This window comes from Myxine glutinosa, chromosome 2 (genome assembly GCF_964187855.1).
Source record: "Myxine glutinosa chromosome 2, kmMyxGlut1.1, whole genome shotgun sequence".
Taxonomy (NCBI): Eukaryota; Metazoa; Chordata; class Myxini; order Myxiniformes; family Myxinidae; genus Myxine; species Myxine glutinosa.
The window spans coordinates 45,893,239-45,913,353 of NC_136262.1; the positions used below are offsets into that span (position 1 = coordinate 45,893,239).

Below are 20,115 nucleotides of genomic sequence, written 5' to 3' on the forward strand. Positions count from 1 at the left end.
AGGGAAAAAATGAATTTAAACGATTTCAGCATAAGGCTGCAACATAACAAAATGTGAAAAAGTGAAGGGGTCTGAATACTTTCTGAATGCACTGTATGTATGTATATGTATGAGTGAACAGACCGTTATACCAATCTCCTGTAAGTTCTCATGAGACATCACAGGTCAAGTGAGAGGTTTCATTAAAAGTTGCACAATTTGTCATAATTATGTTGGAATCGTCGTTTTATCAGCAATAAGTTTATCGATCGTTAATTCCCATGAAACAACATGTTGCGCCGAGATTGCTGGTGAACGGCAGCCATTACCTCGATCACACGATGGCATCTGAGGTAGCTGCCGACCGCTACGGTAGGGAGCCTGGCCGTCTGTGGTGGAATTGTTCCATGTTGATGGAATCCTAGAACACCACAGATTTATGCAGACAAGTTAACACCTCAATAGAAACAAAAACTTCTCAAGCATTCTGTCTTTTCCTCCTTTAGCACTTTTCAAGCCAAGCTCTATGAGAGTACACTACAACCAAAGGAAGACTTGGAATATTCCTCTGTAAAAATCCCATCTTCACAGAACGCAAACATATTGGTTGTGTCATTCAAGGAATGTGTACAAAATAACTTCAACTGAATGATGAGCATATTAATTTGATTAAAATACCAATAGGTACGAGACTCTCTGCTCACCGTCACTCTTTCATACCTCTTTTCTCCCACCTCTGGAACAAACTCCCTCACCCTCTTCAATCCCACTCCTCCCTCCAGGTCTTTAAAACAGCTGTTCACCACCATCTCTTATCTTCCCCCATCCAAAACCTTGATCTTTTCTACCCCTGCTAATTTCACCCCAGATCCACTTTTTTGAAATACCAACTTCTTTCCTGGAAGTCCTTGCAGTGTCCTTGTGTTTTATACTTCTCCCACAAAATCCCCCCCCCCCCCTTCCCACGCCTCCTCCCCCCAAGCCCTCTCCCTCCCACAGATCTCCCGATGTCCCTGCTCTCAAATGTTGTGTTTGTGCTTCCCCTTCTCTCCCCATCTTCTCTACCGCTTCCCTTATTATATGTTTTGTATGTGTTTGATTTTTTGTGTGATAAATGTTAGCTCTTTCATGAGCCTCGATCCTGTACAAAAACAAAAATAAAAAAACCCAGCAAAACCATTGTTGTACTTTGAAAAATAATTAATTTAATTAAAATAATATTATAATAATAATATAATAAAAAATTATTAATTAAAAGAGAATAATTTTAAAAATGGGTAATCTCTCGAAAAATAATGAATTTAATAAAAAAATATTATAATAATAATAAAATAAAAAGTAATTAATTTAAAAACTATAATTTAAAAAATGGGTAGTCTCTCGAAAAATAATTGCAGGGCCTACTTTTAACCCATTTTAAAAGTTTAACCAAGTTGTCAGAAATTACACGAATCATGATTTACAATTATCAGCCAGGCTGTGTGGAGCTAACAATATGCAATCAATATGCAATTCAGGGTTCTCAATTCCCAAGTGGCATTGGAATTGCAGAAGGAGAGGCCAGAGATGATCCGCTGATTTCCGTAGCACAGTCACAGCAGATATCGTGGTATTTCCAGAGTGACGTGACTGGCCGCATATTTTTTCTAATTAGATTAGCAGTCAACTTTGGTACAAGCCATGAGAGTGAGCAGTACTGAATGCTGATATAAAACTTAAGCTATTAAAGGAAGACTCCAGACCCAAAAAAAAATTAATTATTTAAATCTTTAGAATTAGGTAATGTTTAATTTTTAAAAAGAAAAAAAATTCGGAATTAGGAGCGTTAAAGTGGTATCCGGAACCATCTTACACTCTCCATGTCAGGATTGCTGAATTTCATTCTGTCTCACTCAAACTACAGCTACCAGGCGAGCTTAAATCTCTTTCTCACAAACAAACATCATACATTTTTCATACACTTTTCTTCTCTTCTATTTAAGGCCTGGCCTCGATGTCCGATGTCGACATAGTCCGTGCCTGGAGCCTCCAACATTTAAAAAAAAATATATATATATATGCGAGGAATATTTATATCAAGCGAGTGTTATTGCAGTAGTGACTTTGTTTGATCGATAAAACGGTAAAAACCCGATCGCCTTGTGCCTGTATCATGGCGTAGCCACAGACACGCAGGCTGCAGCTACTGAGTGTAGTGTACAAATGCACTCGTCGCTGTACGTCGGCGTTCTGTAGAATTTTGGCCAATTTATTTATATTTATGCCAGGCATGTTCCGCTAGACCCCGAAATAAGTCGATACATAAACAACTATGCTCGCATCCTGGGAGGGGGGGGGGCGGGCGGGATAGCCCACATTTTATACATGACACAAACGTCATTTACGATTTAGTGTAGGCCTAGGCCTATGCATTGCAAGTGTCTTTGTAGTCGGGGCTCTTAGGGATATTTTGGTTCAAATTCTTCCAAAAGCATCAAATTTGGCGCAGATGTTGCCCATGCCATACTCTTTCGATTTTTGACGGGCGCCAAGGGCGGTATGATCCGGGGACAATACCGGTCCATCCCGCCATGTCACCTGACCTATGACGTCATAATTATGATATGCATCCAATCACATGGCGTACTATAAGTGGTCAAAGTTCAAAATGAATCGATCGAAAAATGAAGGCAGGGATCCATTTTTAAGGTTTTCATAAAATCCAATATGGCCGCCAGGTCACATGACCTATGACGTCATATTTATGACATGTATACAATCATGTATACATGAACCCGGATCATGATCGCACAAAAATTAAACACAAGGATATGGCATACAGTTCATAAAACATCAAAATCCGTACCTTTGTAATTAGACTGATGAACTGCATATGCCTGAAAATTAGGAAATAGACATGTAAATATTTCCTCTAATTGTCAAAAATAAGGTCAGAGTTCGATTACCCAACTCAGAAACATAAAATGGTGAACCTCGCGTAAATCTTGACAAAAAACTCAAAAACCGACATGTTTAACTCAAAAATGACCTTTAAGATGACCTTGAGGGTTGACCTTGAACTCGAATCATCAAAATAACATCATAATTGGATTCCTCGACCTCGAAAACCCCTGATAGGTGGTATCATACATGATTCCAACCCTTTTGGTTATTTAACTGATTTTCCTCTAATCCGGGTGGCGGCCATTTAGTATTTCGCCAATATAGGGCCCCCGGGGGGGGGGGGGCGCCCGTCTTGGCGCCCGTCAAAAATCGAAAGAGTATGGCATGGGCAACATCTGGGCCAAATTTGGTGCTTTTGGAAGAATTTGAACCAAACGGCCCCAAAATATCCCTAAGGGCCCTGACTATTGGGGACACACAGTGACAGTACACTCGCATTCGAGCCTGTGTTTATGATTATACCATTGCTTTTCTTGAATGAAAGGGGGGTTCATAATCTCTCAATTTATGGTTGCGTACATACTTAAAAGGGGCTCTTCAATCATGAAACGTTGTTTACACTTCACATGCAAATATTGGTATAAACCAGCAAAATAAATTGGCTACCTATAATTATACATTATATTTTGTTTCAAGGACTGCACTCCTCCTACTAACACAGTGCCCAGCCAAATGTTATGGCCCTTTCGGCCACTTAAAGGTGCACTTTATTGAATCTTGCGCGAGGTGACGTAGACTCTGTTGCAGTGATGTCGCTAGGGTCACATTGTGCTAGAACATGATGTAATAAAGCCAGCATGACGTCAAGTCACCTCTGGAGCCTGAGAATGACAGGATTTCGAACGTCAAAATGCGATAAGGATTCAATACAGTGCGGCTTTAAAAATCCCTGTTTCTCATCAGCACGCACATTAGAAAACGGGAGCCGCATTTATATTTCTTTTATTTGCAAAATTACACTTTTTCCCGCATAACCCCCCCGTCCCCGTCCCGAGTTTCTCAATACGCCGCATCACCTGAATGATGCTCACAGTCGCATTTGACGGCAGATCAAGATTTCCAAACCCTAAAACATAAAAGGGTTATACCCATAATTTAAAAAAACATTGCCTCGTCGACTTGGTAGGACCTTTCCATCGTGCTCGAGTTCGTCGGACAAACCTCTTCCAAGTGTTATTACTGGCAACATCCTTCGGGAATTCATGCAGTGTTCGCACAAAAGGCTCAGACTTTGCTGCACCCGTACAAAACACAACTATAAACCATTTAGAATCCGATATGCAGGACAATACAACTAGAATAAAAACACTCCACACTATTGTATTGTATTGTAAACCATTTGTAAAGTATTTCGGCTTCCCCATCACCTCGTGTGACGTCATACTGTGCATGGGCACGTGGTCGAAGATTTGCAGAAGCGTTTTCGTCGATGTTGGTTTTTTTTTTTTTTTTTTTTTTTTTTTTTTTTGCATACAGAGTCGAGGCTCGTGAAAGAGCTAACATTTATCAAACAAACAAATCAGACAAACAAGCAAACAAAGTATATAAAAATGGGAGCGGTCGACAAGATGGGGCGAGAAGGGGAGGAAGCACACAAACACAACATTTGAGAGCAGGGACATCGGGAGATGTTTTTGGAGGGAGAGGGCATGGGGGGAGGCAGGATAGGTATAAAACGCAAGGACACCAAGGACTTCCAGGAAAGAAGTCAAAAGACACCTAAAAAAAGTGGATTTGGGGTGAAAATAGCGGGGGTAGAAAAGATCAAGGTTTTGGATTGGGGAAGATAAGAGATGGTGGTGAACAGCCGTTTTAAAGACCTGGAGGGAGGAGTGGGATTGAAGAGAGTGAGGGAGTTTGTTCCAGAGGCAGGAGAAAAGAGGAATGAAGGAGTGAAGGTGAGCAGAGAGTCTTGATTTTGGCAGTTTAACCATAAGAGGGTTGCAGGCAGATCTTGTGCGACCTGCAGGAATATTTGGGGGACAGAGCCCAGAGAGAGCTGGGGGAGCAAGGCGGAGAGGAGTCGGGAGAGGACGGAAAGACCACCAACCTGCCTGCGGTGATTAACTGAAAGGCCCTCGGAGATAGCGTCATCGCGGGAGATTCCAATGATTCTGAACGCTTTGGTTTCAACAGCGTGAAGACGAGCTAGGTGTGAGGCAGGAGCACCAGCCCAGAGGGGAGAGCAGTACTCCATTGAGCTGTGGATGAAAGCCTTGTATGTGGTGAGGAGCTCAGGTGTGCCAAGGAAGGACTTCGCACGACGGAGGATGCCCAGTCGGCGACTGGCTTTGGAGGCCAGCTTGGAAATGTGTTTTTCCCAGGAAAGATCATGGTAGATAGTGAGACCCAAAAGCTTGAGTGACAGAACTTCTTGGAGAGGATTATTCAGAAAGTAGATGGGAGGGTTGTCCAGTCGGTCTTTTCGGAGAGACATCGTAAGAGTGTGAGATTTGTCAGGATTGAAAGACATGTTCCACTTGTTTGCCCAGTCTGTGATTTTGTCCAGGTCTGCAGAGAGTGAGGAAGCTGCAGACTGCCGATCCGAGGGATGAGGAATGGAGCGGCAGAGAGTGGAGTCATCAGCAAAGAGATAGAGAGGATTTTCAAGAGAGTCAGAGAGATCATTGATGAAGACCAGAAAAAGCACAGGGCCCAGAACACTGCCTTGGGGAACTCCAGCCTGAACAGGAAGAGGAGATTAGAGAAACCCATTCAGGGCCACACATTGACTACGACTAGAGAGGAAGTCCGCCAGCCATGCGTGGAGATTTCCATGGATACCAAAGGAGGAGCGTTTGGTGAGCAGAGCGGGATGCCAGACCATATCGAAGGCACATGATATGTCGATTGTCGAGGGAGACAGCTCTAATTTCCTGTTTGGCATTGAGGACCTCCATCCATTGTTGAGACAGCAGAAGCAGCATGTCCAGAGTAGAGTGACCTGGTCTGAAACCAAATTGATGATCAGAGATCAAGCCATTGGAGAAGAGGATAGATTTCATATCCAAAGCAATGATGGATTCCATGACTTTGCTGATAATTGGGAGAAGGCTGATTGGTCTGTAGTTGCTAGGATCTGTTTTTGCACCTTTTTTGTGCAAAGCGGTGATGTTGGCTGATTTCCAAGCTGATGGCAGTTGACCTTGAGCAAAAGAGAGGGTGAAGAGAACAGAGAGAGGGAGTGAAAGAGCGGAAACACAGGATTTTAGGACCCGTGGGCTGATGCCGTCAGGTACAGTTGCAGAATCAGAGTCGAGGGTTGACAGAAACTTTTCCACCTTGTCAGGAGGAAAGGACACGGAGTCCAGGAGCAGCTGGGTACGACTGGGTATGGTGGGTACAGAGAGGGATGGGTTTGGGACACAAGATTTAGAGGCAAACACAGAGTTGACGCATTCAGGTTTTTCACGTGCGGAGTCAGCTGTGTAGCCGTTTGAGGTAAGGGAGGGGATGGAGGGGGAAAAAACACCAGAAACAGATTTGACCAGACGCCACCAGGATTTGGAAGAGGGAGACAGATAAGAGAGTTCGGTCTTGAGAATGGAGGGATATTGTTTCCTGGCTCTCCTCAGGGTGGACACACCCTTGTTTCGGGCTTTGTGAAAGGAAATGAGATTTCCTTCCGTTGGATTTGCTTTCCAGGAGACGAAAGCAAGTTGTTTCAGGGCAACAGCCTCACCACAAGATTCCGTACCATGGACGGGAGGAAGGTTATGACAACTGAAGACGAGATGGGATAAATCTGTGCATGAGAGAGAGCAATTTACTTTGGAAGAATTCCCAGGATGAGTTGATGTCAGAGGTGGTAGAGATGGGAGACCAGTCCAGATGATTGATGGCTGCTTGAAGACCGTGCCAGTTGGCCTGAGTGAAATGCCAGACTCGTCGACGCTGAGCAGGCTCCCTGAGAATGGTCAGAGAGATGTCCACTTTAACAAGCACATGATCAGATGATCCGATTGGAGCAGAAGAAGAGCAGCAGACATTTGCAGGGAAGTTAGTCATAACCAAGTCCAGAAGAGAAGATGCTCCGTTGACTGAGATCCGGGTCGGGAAATTGACAGATTGTGTCAGTCCCAGTGAGTCGCAGAAGTCCTTTGCTGAGGAGCCATGGCTGGTGAGAGAGGTACCCACACCCAGCCAACTGGCATGGTGACAATTGAAATCACCACATATGAGGAAGAGAGAGTTGGGATGAGTAGATAGAAGTTGGTCCATATTATCAGACAGCGAGATATAGATGGAGTCATCACTGTTTGGTGGACGGTACAACACACATGAACAAGAGGTGGGAGCGAAGGGGAAGCCGTAGCCAGAGGTATTCCTGGGGGTGAGGTGGAGAGAGTGCAGTGCAGGGCGAGTGAGGGAGAGAGTTTTTGATAAAGATAGCAACCCCACCTCCAGGACGAGGCTCAGGTCTATCATACCGGAGGAGGGAGTAACCTGGGAGAGATACTGAGGAATCAGAGACATCATGAAGGAGGAAAGTTTCTGTTAAGCAGATCACGTCTGGTTTGACAGAAGCAACCTGTATGGAGAGATCAGTTAAGTTTGAATGAGGGCCCCGGATGTTTGAGGTCCATACCGTTAATGAAGAGGAAGGGGGAGCATCGGATACAGAACAGGGGGGAGGAGGAGTAGGGTAAGATGTGGAAGAGGTGGAAGAGGTAGGGAGAGCTGTTGAAGGTGTGTCAGAGATTTCAGAATAGCTCGGAGAAAGGGAAGGATGGGGCGGACAAAAGGTTTGATGATGATTGGGTGAGGCACAATGAGGTGTTATTTGAGGAGGGGGAAGAGCGAGGCAGAAGGTTGGGGGAGATGGAGGTGAGAGTTGGAAGGGGGAAGAAGCGGGGAGGACGCTTTGAGGAGGGGGAGTGAGAGGGGGGAAATTGAGAAGAAATGAGGGTGGGGAGATTTGAAGGGGAGGGGTGAGGGGGGAGTTTAGGAGGGAAAGGACAAGGGGAGGGACTTGAAAGGGATGGGATATGGGGTAGATTTGGAGGGGAGGGGTGAGGGAGGAGTCTAGGAGGGGAGGGGCGAGGGGGAGTCTTGGAGGGGAGGGGTGAGGGGGTAGTTTAGGAGGGAGGGGCAAGGGGGGAGTTTTGAAAGGAATGGGTGATGGGGAGGATTAGGAGTGGAGGGGAAAGGGGGAAGATTTGAAAGGGATGGGTGATGGGGAAGATTTGGAGGGGAGGGGTGATGGGGAAGATTTGGAGGGGAGGGGTTATGGGGAAGATTTGGAGGGGAGGGGTGAGATTGGATTTTAGAAAGTGTACGATTAATGGGAAACGAACATTTATTGCAAAATGAGTTTCTTGTGACCTTCGAGTCAAAAATACATTTAAGGACGCTGGATGGAGGATGGAGTGCAGGAGAGTTTAGGGAATGTAGATAAAAGGCACTATAAGAGGTTGAATTTTTTTTTGGGATGAATAGATTTGGTGAGCAAGTCGAAAGCAGCCTTTTAAAGAAGAAGAAGAAAAAGGTGTTATAATATACGACGGAATACAGAACTTGAGGGGAAAGTGTAAACATTGAAGGTTAATAACAGTGAAAACTATCTGGGGAAATGGGGGAGAAACACGTGGTCGAAGAACGAACGAACGAATAAGAACGAATAAACGAATGAGAACAAAGAACAAGAAGAGAGAAGGAAATGTTTTTTTTTTGTTTTTTTTTTGTTGAGATTTACACAAGGAAGTAGGCTATGGGGTGAAAAGACTGGGAAAACAGAGAACGAAAGTTATTGGAGCACAAACGACGGACCACTGAGAGAAAAACAAAGCCTCAAGGTTGTACACTGTACAAGGCCTCAAAAGATATGGCACGATTTAACACGATTTTCTATACAGGTATGAGAGATTTGCACCGAAAATCTTCCTCAGGACACAATATACGTACACACAACATAAAATAAATACAGTTATAACGAAAATACAAATGGGAACAATTACTTAACTTCGATTTCGATGGAGAGCTGCAAATAAACGAAACCTCGCCGGCAAGACCGGAAGCGGAAGTCAATGGTCTATTGACTTCAATGGTCGATGGTCTATTATTGGCGCATCTAAGGTCGGATTACAAGGAAACGACTTCGCGGGGTGATTTTTTTTTTTAGATGATGTTGTTTTGTACTGATCAAAGATTTTGTAGAAGCATTTAACTAAAAAAAAAATTTGGGGTCTGGAGTCTTCCTTTAAAATTTTAACTTGGAGTAGAACGATTTGATTGACACATCTAAAGAAAGTGGATGCATTTGACGTACCTATCAGAGATTGCTTCCAAATCTTGAGTACCCAACCCTTGATTCCCTACACCTACACTGTCATACACAACTGCTCCTGGATAGTGTGTCCATCCCACTTGAGAAGGTAGAGACGTTTCTGGCAAACCTCGACTCAAATATTCGACAAGCCGAGACGGTATCAGTGGATGCATCCTAAAAAGCTGTTCTTGCTCATCCTCTTTCGGCTCTGTTTACTCGATCATTCTCTTTGGGTCAGTTTCCATCTGCCTGGAAGATAACCAACATCAATGCAATAAAAAACATGGTGCAAAAATAGATCCTCTTAACTACAGGCATCTTCGCTTATTTCCAATTGGAAGCAAGGTCATACAATCTATCACTGCAGTTGACATAATATCCTACCTTTTCCTCAATGGACTGATTTAACATCATCAGTTCGGTTTCAAGACCAGTCATTCTACCTTGCACATGTTGATTCTACTTTCCCAACAATGGATGAAAGCCATAAATTTCAGACATGAGATTAGGGCCATTTTCTCTGGAAATATCTGGAGCATTTGTTACATTGCGGCACTTCGCCTTGATCTCCAAACTCTCTGCTTATGGCATCTGAGGCCACCTCCACTCATGGATCACTGACTTCCTCCACTCACGTATTCAGCGTGTAGCTCTTTTTCAGGTGAGCTCTCTCCTCTCCCCGTCAAGGCTGAAATGCAGTGCCTTCGGCTCAGTTTTGTTCTTCATCTTCATCAATTATTTTTCTGATTCCCGAGAAAATCCTGCTTATTGCTTTGATGATGATCTCATCCTCTGTCATGTCACTACTCGTCCTTAAGACAGGCAGGCAGAGCAGCCTACTCCCTCTCTGCAGATCTTGAGAGAATCAAGAGCTGGCCCTGCAGAAACATGGGGGTGGGTGGGAGGCACAGAAAGAGCAGAGGTTGCAAGATCAAAAAAGGAGGTGGTATATGACAGAGACAACCGACCTGTGTGCGATGTGAATGTGATAGGCCGTAGACTCAGCTTAATCACAGGAGATGTCAATTATCTTTAAGGCCTAGTTTCCATGGCGTAAAGCTGAGCAAGGCAGGGGCACCAGCCAAGAGGGGAGAGCAGTACTCCATCAAGCTGTGGATAAAGGCCTTGTAGGTGTATAGATGTTCAGGTGTGCCAAGGAAGATCTTCATATGACAGAGGATGCCCAGTCAGTGACTAGCTTTGGAGGTCAACCTAGAAATGTAGTTTCCCCAAGAAAGGTCATAGCTGACAGTGAGACCCAAAGGTTTGCATGACTGAACTTATTCAACAGGACTTTTTTTTCAAACAGGATTTAAGGCTTGGTGGAGCTGACACTCAAAACAACATATACACACACAGGTCTTCAATCCTTGGGATTGCTGTTCGCTGCGCTATCTGCTAGCAACAACTGTTGCCTGCCATGCAAGCAGATTGTCTCTGCCCTGCTGATCACCAGTCAGGAGGTTTGTAGCCAGGTATATTAAAATCAAACAAAGAACACTGACCGTATGACATAACACTGACGTCATGTGCATAAATCAGATGACACTGACGCCATACGACACAACATACGTCATAAAATGACACTGACGTCATATGACACCACCTACTCCTGATTGTCATTCCTGGAAAGGGGCCGTGTTTACTAGGTAAGGACTGGTTGAGCATAATTCAGCTGAAGTGGGGAAGTATTCATCAAATCTGGGCAGTCAACGTTTCTCCTACAGCTTTAAAAACACTCAAAATGTGCTGGATATGTATCCGGAGGTCTTCATGGATGAGCTTGGAACTTTGAAAGGACAGACAACTAAACTCACAAACCTATATTTTGCATCCCGGTCAACACAGAGTATCCAACAAGATAAATATCCAATCCCGAGGATCAAACATCTTAACGCTCATCTCAATGGAGGTAAGACTTACACCAATCTCGATCTCAAATCCGTTATCTACAGCTCTGCTTGGACAATAAATTGAAACAGTATCTTCCCATCAACACGCATTGTGGGTTGTACAGGTACCACCGACTCAGTTTTGGAGTGAAATCTGCATCTGACCTCTACCAACGTGTCATGGACAGGTTATTTGCCGCCAAACGCAATGTTGTTTGTTACCAGGATGATATTCTGGTCACCGGTCATATGGATGCTGAACATCGACAAAACCTTGATTGAGTTGTGAAGAAGAGCCTATGCTATACATTTTTGTGCAATCCATTTGGTTAAAGAAAGTATTGAAATGGATAAACCTATTTATATAGGAACTTCAATTCTTGACTTATCAAAATTATTAATGTTTGACTACTTTTACAATAATTTGAAGAGGAGATATGTGGATAATATTAATCTACTATATATGGCAGGATAGACAGCTTTATTTTGAAAATAAATACAGAGGATATTTATAAGCATATGTCATTCCCCCAATATGTCATTCCTATCAGATATGTCACAACCCCCATTCTTTTTGCACCATATTTATAAGGATATGTCTCAGGATGTTGATATTTATGATACAAGCAATTATAAATCAGATAACAAACTATTCTCTGCAAAGAATAAAAAGGTTATTGGAAAGTTTAAAGATGAATTGGGTGGAAAGATAATGAGTGAATTTGTGGGTTTGAGAGCAAAGGCTTATGCGTATAAATATATTGATAATAATATTTAAAAGTGATAAAAACTTAAAGGGAGTAAAGAAAAATGTAATCAAAGAAATAATAAACTTTGAACATTATTACAACTGTTTAACCTTTAAGAAAGAAGAGTATAGAAAAATAAATGATAGAACCAAGCAATAACCAAACCAGAGTGGAGAAAATCACAGCCTTGGTATTTAAATGGAAAGCACAATGAATGTGAAAAATATCAAATGTCTTATTGAAGAAATAACAGGGCTAAAAGTAGATAAAACAAACAAGCCGATAAATTTAAATTCGAGTAAGTTAGAGGCTCCTCCCAGAGGAGTGAACATCCTTGAATGAACAGAAAATTTGATGGTTATCAAAGGTTCAATGGAAAAATAATTGACTAAAATCGAAAAATGTCATGTGGCTCAGGAAGTGCTCAGATAAGAGCAATAAGAGAGGTTTATCATCTCATCTCTGCCCAACAAAGATACTTAAACCGAGAACCAAGTTCAAACATACTATTTATCAATATTCTTGATGGTAATGAGTTCAATAAGAAAATTAAGTTATTCCCTAAAATATAACATAAATAATTATGTTGGCTCTCTATTTGAGTTCAAAGAAAATATTGGGGTATATTGAGGCTTTATCCTTTGTTAATGGCTTAGATGGGAAAGGGAGAAATAGACAGATGTTTTTGGGGTTTTCGGTGGGTGGTCCATAAGTTCCAATGCACTTTCCCCATTCACTTACATGTAAAACAAGAAAGAGCAATCAAAGATTGCAAACCTTTGCCAGGATGTATTTTCAATGTTTAAGGCTTTTGTGTTAAAACAAATATGGCGGCCGAACCACGTGACCGGTGACGTCATCATTATTTTTTTCTAAACTAATTTATTCCTAGATTATGCTCAATAAATTTCATCTTGATCGGATGAAGTTATGTACTTGTCGAATCGAATTATGACGTCATAATGGAGGCACTATGACATCATCATTAACATATTTTATTCCCCATGGAGAGTTCTTTACAATGAGCCATGTCTCAATTTTTTCCATTCAGCGCTTTCGGAGATATAGAGGTTCAAAGTTTTTCGGTTTTTCGAAGATGGCGGCCGAACCACGTGATCTATGACGTTGTAATTATCATTAAAAATTCTACAGGTGGAGATGCACTTATGGTGAAAATTTCCTGTCAATCGGACTAACGGTTGCAGAGAAAATCACATTTATTCTGTGCGGACAAACAAACAAACAGACTCAAATGCAACTTCTCTGGCAAGGGTAAATATTTGTTCTGTGCAGACAAACAAACAGACAAACAGACAAAACAGACAAACAGACAAACGGACTCAAATGCAATACCCTCTCCTCTGGCGAGGGTAAATATTTATTCCGTGCGGACAAACAAACAGACAAACAGACAGACAAACGGACTCAAATGCAATACCCTCTCCTCTGGCGATGGTAATTAGGTGTGTTTTAGAACCCCCATTCTCCTACTCACTACTGTCAACTCATTCTAGCATAAGCTGAGATTATTGTGTGTAAAATAAATAAAGATCTCACTCCATTTTGTACCTCAACTCTGCTTGTTGGAATCCCTCCTTCCCTTCTCTTTCTCCTGTTCCTCTTGTTATTTTACATCCTCGTCCATTCTCTGCTTTAGCTCTTCCATGAGGCTTGACTTTGTAAAAATAAAAAAACAACATCATAAAATTGCACCAAATATTTGTTGATCTTTTGTCACCCCGCATGCTTCATGTTCTTGCAAGTCTGCGATGATGAAAACCCGGTATAACCCTCGATGATACAGTTCACTGGATAGGAAAGTAGACCATGAGAATGCATGGCTTTCTGGTCATCATGTCTTGATATAGATAAAGAAGCGCAGCACCGACCAAAGCAAATTAACTCTTCGGATGGGATATAAATATTTTGTGCAACAGCAAATCAACACTTGAGATGTGGAAATAAATAAGCAAGCCTCAACAAAGTGGGATCATAAAAATCAACAAAGTTTGTGACATGATAGAAGACCACTGCCTCATTATTGAATGAATGTCTCAAAGAAAAATTTTCGCTTTCCTCCCGACTTCAAAATGGATGAGTTTTCAACATTTTTCCAAGTTCTTGAACTCTCAGCCCTTCCTGTTAGCCTAGTGTAGTGGAAACAGTTCATAACCATACATCATGAAGTTCTTTAGATGCCAACATTATTGGCAACAGTACAGGTCAGATGCTTGTTTCAGAGGTCATCGAGTCAGAGTTACATGTCAGAGGTCTTCATCGAGCTCTCTAATCTGGGTTTAGTTCCCGACTATGTTGGACTAAAGCAGTGCTAGCAGAGGATAATCCCAATTTCTTCGGACATAAAGATGGCTGCGCTATCCATATTTAGATTGTGGATATAAAAGATCTCGCAGTATCTGTCAAAGCAGTCCACCATTGTGGGCCCATATCCCAATGAAATGCCTCCTTTGCTGTATAATTATCAATACAAGTGTGAGCACTAAGATGTGGATATGATTTTCCTGCTTTCCTTCATATAAACCATCACCAAAGATGGGGATCGTGAACAGATGCCAGCAGAATTGTGCACTTGTTGTTAATTTGCTGCTGTTTCATCATCCATGCAATATGACATAATTTTCTTTATTCTGCTGAATGTATATATATCTTGCACCTCTATATCTTCAATTGCACCTCTATCTTCAAAATATTCACCATGCGTTTAATATTGACTGGCTCAGAATTATCTGGAATCGCCTGCAGCCACAATCCGCCTCAAATTACAACCCGACTGTTACACACAATTAAAGATCCATCAGGAAAAAAATCATTGTTGCCAACAAAACGCCACAGTTTTTGAACTATGATGCTGTAAATGAAATTTTTAAACCTGAAAATCAATTTATGCTGGAGACAACAGTGGGATTTGGCTCGCCAGGAAACGTAAATGCAATGAGAACGCAGTCTCCGCAGATTGCACCATACGGATATTTGTCTTGTAGAACATGGATCGCCTTCATTCCCCAAAGGGATGATTTCTACAACCTCTGCTGTGACTATAACCCAACAAGTGCTTCTTCTGCAAAGTTCAAGAGGTGACATATATCAACTTGCTCAAATAATTTCAGAACAAAAGAACCCGGCATTCAAAGCACATTCACACAAATGACCTGCTTTTGTCGGTGGATAACTCATGGTTCTCTGTCGCCCTCTGTCGCTCTCCTCGGCTTTGGTTTCGATCATGCCTAGAAGGCGAACGGTGATGTCGGCATCGACTGGGGTGTTCAAAACTCCTAAAAAGAGGGTCAGTGTAAAATGGAAACCAGTGACATTCTGCGGCGAGGTCGATTGTAATACCATAATTAAAATGTGTAAAATTTACAAACACGTTCAGATAAAAAAAAATCAAAAGTTTAACAATTAATAAATGTCGAATCATGAATTTTCTTATTTCCTACCTTTGCTGTTGGAGGGCTGGAGACCTGGCTGCGGCCTTGCTGTTCTCATCTCGACGATGAGGAGAGACCGAGCGTGACCGAAGATGGGTCATTGGAGGGCCCGGGGATCCAGACAAAGCCGAGGAACTTCCACCCATGTTCTTAATCAATCCACAAGGTTTTTCTGCATCGAAGGAAGGTAATTATTTCAATCATGGAAAAAAAAATTGATCCCACAATTACCAATGAACGTTTTGTTTCATAATTTTATGAAAACTATAACAGTGTAACAGCTAAACATGGGGAGAAAGATTGCCATTTTCAAAACAAATAATAAAAACGTAGCCAGCACCAATAAAATGTATTTCGTCATGGTATAAGTGGATGAACTTGAATATAACAAATAGCTTAAAGCACATTATGTGGTGCATGAGTTCCCTGGGAATTACATGAAAGTTTTATAGCCCACAACACCTTTATCCAGAGCTCAATGGAGTAGTGCTCTCCCCTATGGGCTTGTGCCCAACTTCACACCTGCCTCTCGGGATGCGGTGGATTCTTAAGCTCTCAATATCATCAGCATCTTCCACAAAGAAGCAGAAGCACAGCACTTGCTGCTCTCTCATTGCAAATAGGTTTGTGGCCTCTCTTTTCTACCACCTCTCATAAGGTATTCCTCCCTTTGCTCTTCCATCACTCTGTCCCTCCAGATCACACACATTCTGCCAGCCATCCCCTCCTTGTGGAATTTCCAAACCTCAAGCTGACAGCTCACCTCTGCTCTTTTGTTCTGCTTTGCTCACACTTGTGGAACCACCTTCATCATTCCGTTCAATCCCACACTCCCTTTCAGGGCTTCACATTCACAGTGCAGCACAATCTGAGGTCACGATCCCTCCCTATCTGTGACTTTTTCTGTCCATGTTAACCCACCCTTTCCACCAACTTACAGGTCCTTCCTTGCTTCCAATGTTTCCTACCCTCTCCTTTCTACTACTCCTGTTCATTCATCCACAAATGCTGTGCCAATATGTTGTCCCACTGCAGTGCATTGACTTTTACTTGTCACTTCACTCTTCCACAAAACTATAACTTACATACAAAAGTTTGACCAAGACCCATTCAACCAACTCTGAGAAAAATGGTGACACACAGACAGACAAAACAGCTCTCTTATAGTATCGATAATGATAGCTCATGCACAAGTTGGAAACGATGCCCTAGCAAAATGAAGAAAAGGCTTTTCACCCCTCAGCCCAAATTGGGCTAAGGGGTATTGTCGTCACGGGTGTCGTCCAGGCGTCCGTCAACTTTTGGTTTCCGTCAATTTCAAGGAGAACGGCTTGTTCGATTAAATGAATTTTTGCAGTGTCTGTTGGGGTTGAGTAGAGGAAGGTTCCTTTCGAAAATGGACGCGCTGTGATTTTCAATATGGCCGCCACGGCAGCCATCCGGGCGTCCGTCAACTTTTGGTTTCCGTCAATTTCGAGCAGAACGGCTTGTCCGATTAAATTCATTTTTGCAGTGTGTATTGGGGTTGGATAGAGGAATGTTCCTTTCGAAAATGGGCGCGCTGCGATTTTCAATATGGCCGCCACGGTAGCCATCTTGAAATTGGTTTCCGTCAATTTCGAGCAGAACAGCTTGTCCGATTAAATCCCTGTTTGCAGTGTGTGATGGGGCTGAGTAGAGGAAGGGGCCTTTCGAAAATTGGCGCACTGCGATTTTCAATATGGCCGCCACGGCAGCCATCTTGAAATTGGTTTCCATCAATTTCAAGCAGAACGGCTTGTCTGATTAAATCGGTTTTTGCAATGTGTGTTGGGGTTGAGTCGAGGAAGGTTCCTTTCGAAAATGGGCGTGCTGCGATTTTCAATATGGCCGCCACGGCAGCCATCTTGAAATTGGTTTCCACCATGCATGGGCTGAGGGGTTACGCCCGCTTTGCGGTGCTATTTATTCTATAGAATGCCCCATGTAAAGGGAAAATATTTGAATGAACGAATACATTTTGAGTGCAAGGAACTGTGCACAACTTAAACTCAAAATCAATGGACAAACCAACTCATTTTGGATGCCCTTCGCTGAAAACTCCTGAGGTCATTGAGAGGGTCCAACAGTCAGTCAGAAACAGTCCAAAAAGTTCGCTTCCCCACTGCAGTCATGAATTTAGCCTGACAACGTCAAGTCTCAGGAGGATTTTCCATGATGACATGAAACTTTATCCATACAGAATACAGATCTTGAAATTGATTGGTGGTTTGTGGAGAAAATTGAGGAAGACTGGATTTCTCAACTAGATTTGGTTCTCCAATGAGGCTCACCTTCTGCTTAAAGCCCAGGACAACTCAAGGAACAATGTCTACTGGGGCACAGTATCGCCCGATCAGGTTCTTCAGAGAACATTACATTCAGTAAGTGCACGGCCTGGAGTGCAGTGAGCAAACGTGGCATATTGGACAATTCTGATTCTAAAATGAGGGTAGAAATGCCATGTTCATCAACTCTGAGAGCTATATTAAAGTGCTGAATGAGTTCTGGGCTGCTATTGGTCACAGGAGAAGCTTTCAAAGAGAAGAACAATGGTTTCAGCAGTATGAGTGTGACAAAACCCTTACACCGCAAATGAATCCCGTAAGTGGGTGACCAAAACCCCCACTAAATTTTTATCTTTGGGAATATCTCAAAGAATTGTGTACAAGGATAACACTAGAAGCATCTTTGAGCTGAAAGAAGCAATCACAGAGAAAGTTAGGTCCATCCCACTTGCTGTATGTCAGCGCGTAATCATCAACTTTGCCCGTTATGTTACAATCCGTGTTCAGTGCAGAGGTCGACATTTGGAGCAAGTGATCGACCAAATGCCAAACTAATATCTTCCAAGTTATGGCTCTGATACTTGGTACACCTGTGTCACACAAAATGTAGCACATACTCCTGAAGTTTTACATAATTCAGAATAAAAACGATTGTATTGCGGATTGTTTATGGGTTTGGCTTTTTTGCCACTCCTGTAACTATCAATAAAAATTCCAAACCATGCATTGCATGGAAATGACACTTTGAAGGTCTGAAACAGTGATCAATTAAGATTGAATATCCTATGGCAATAAAATGGGTTAGAATCTGATCACATTCATCATATATCTAAAATATTGACCCAAGGTTCAAAATCCTATCTCCTATGTTGATTTGATCATCATCTATGATTGTCTATGTAAGTCAAATTAAAGTTCATTGATGTTTCACAATGTGCTTGTCCTAAATGTAATCTACTATTTTAGAGAGCTGTTGATCTGTCTGTGTGTGTCTCGCCATTTTTCTTAGAGATGGCTGAACGAATCTTCGTCAAACTTTCAGAGGTTCATCAGTGAGTGCCTGGGAGTGTTTTCGGCACACAAAAAAGTTTTTTGGGGATTTAAAAAAAATCGCTCTATAGTGCCTAAATCTTTTTGATTAATGACAGTTATATACAAGTACAAATTCGCATAAATACAAAACATTTAAAACAAAACAAAACATAATACAAAACACCAGACATTTAAACACAAATAATAAAACAATTCCGGAAGCGGTCGAAGTTGGTGGTAAGGCTTCTTCTTCTTCCTGAACGTTATTATACTTAAATCAGAAACGTGAACAACGGCACATTCGCCAGCATATATTCAACAAAAAGGTAAAATGATGATTTGACATTTGTGATCGATTCTGATTTGTATGTAATTGCTTTGCCATTATATTTGCCCTCATTTCAAATATGTTAATGTTTTTTTTTCACTTGAGCAACGCCAGGTACTCCAGCTATAAACGCTTATGTACTTTACTCGGGGTACAAATACAAATACAATTTTGTCTGGGGGGGTAACATAGGCTATGTGGCCGCAGCCTCATTCTGGGGTGTGTGGGACTGGGAGAGGGGCGTAAATTCTCGATGTAAATGTGTACTTTGTAGCACCACCTGGTGATGGTGGCAGAGGGTATTACAATTTCCTTTTCTACCTGTGCAAAACTGGTTATGAAGCACTCCTTGCAAGGGAAAAAATTTCCTCCTTCCCTTCCCCCACTCCCCCAAAACGGAGGGGCCTGTCGAAGCCACCCCACACCCTCCCCCCCCCCCCAAATATGTATATGTAGTGTATCTTTTCCCTCCCCCTCCCCTTCCCCATCCCTCCCCCCTCCCCTCCCCCTTCCACATCCCCACCCCACTCCCTTCCTCACCCATCCCTCTCCTGATTCCTCCACCCCCCCCCCCCCCCAGCATCGCCGGGTACTCCTGCTGGCAATCAAATATATAAAGTTATTTCTAACCTCTGACTCACTGATATTAATGGTCGGTACCTTCCGGGTGATTTAGAAAGCTGAAATTTGGCATGCCGACGGACATTGAAGCCAGTACACCGGGAAAAATCACAGAACCATCAGAAAGCATCCATAAATGAAAATTTACATGAACAATCGTAAACACACCCGTAAAAAAAACCTCAATCGATATATATAGCATTTGAAAATTGCAATATTTCTATAACTGTAAACTATTAAATAAACGACAATAATGTCGATAAAAGGGGAAAAAAGTGAAAAAGCGTCCGTAAATGAAATTTTACGTTTAAAAAACGGGAAAGTGTCCGAAAATGAAAATTTATGGTAAAAAACGAAAATGTGTCCGTAAATGAAAATTTACGTTAAAATGAGAAAGCATACGTAAATGAAAATTTACGTTAAAAAAAGCTCCCGTAAATTAAAGTTTATGTAAAAAAACAGAAAGTGTCCGTAAATGAAAAATTACATAAAAAAACGAAAAAGCATCCGTAAATTGAATATTTACAACAAAAAAAATAGAATGTATA

At 42.1% G+C, this 20,115-nt stretch overlaps 2 protein-coding genes across 2 annotated transcripts in view; both read right to left on the reverse strand.

The window, feature by feature from the left end:
• LOC144888195 (uncharacterized) overlaps window positions 1–20,115 on the reverse strand; it is a 588,989-nt gene that overhangs the window by 279,437 nt on the left and 289,437 nt on the right. The gene's annotated exons all lie outside the window — the stretch shown is intronic.
• LOC137421846 (regulating synaptic membrane exocytosis protein 2-like) overlaps window positions 1–20,115 on the reverse strand; it is a 317,464-nt gene that overhangs the window by 74,310 nt on the left and 223,039 nt on the right. Inside the window, exons 14-16 of the mRNA XM_078773225.1 lie at window positions 15,290–15,452; window positions 15,002–15,124; window positions 309–400 (exon numbers count right to left, since the gene is read on the reverse strand). Coding sequence (XP_078629351.1) covers window positions 309–400; window positions 15,002–15,124; window positions 15,290–15,452 — 378 coding nt within the window. The remainder of the gene's footprint in view (window positions 1–308; window positions 401–15,001; window positions 15,125–15,289; window positions 15,453–20,115) is intronic.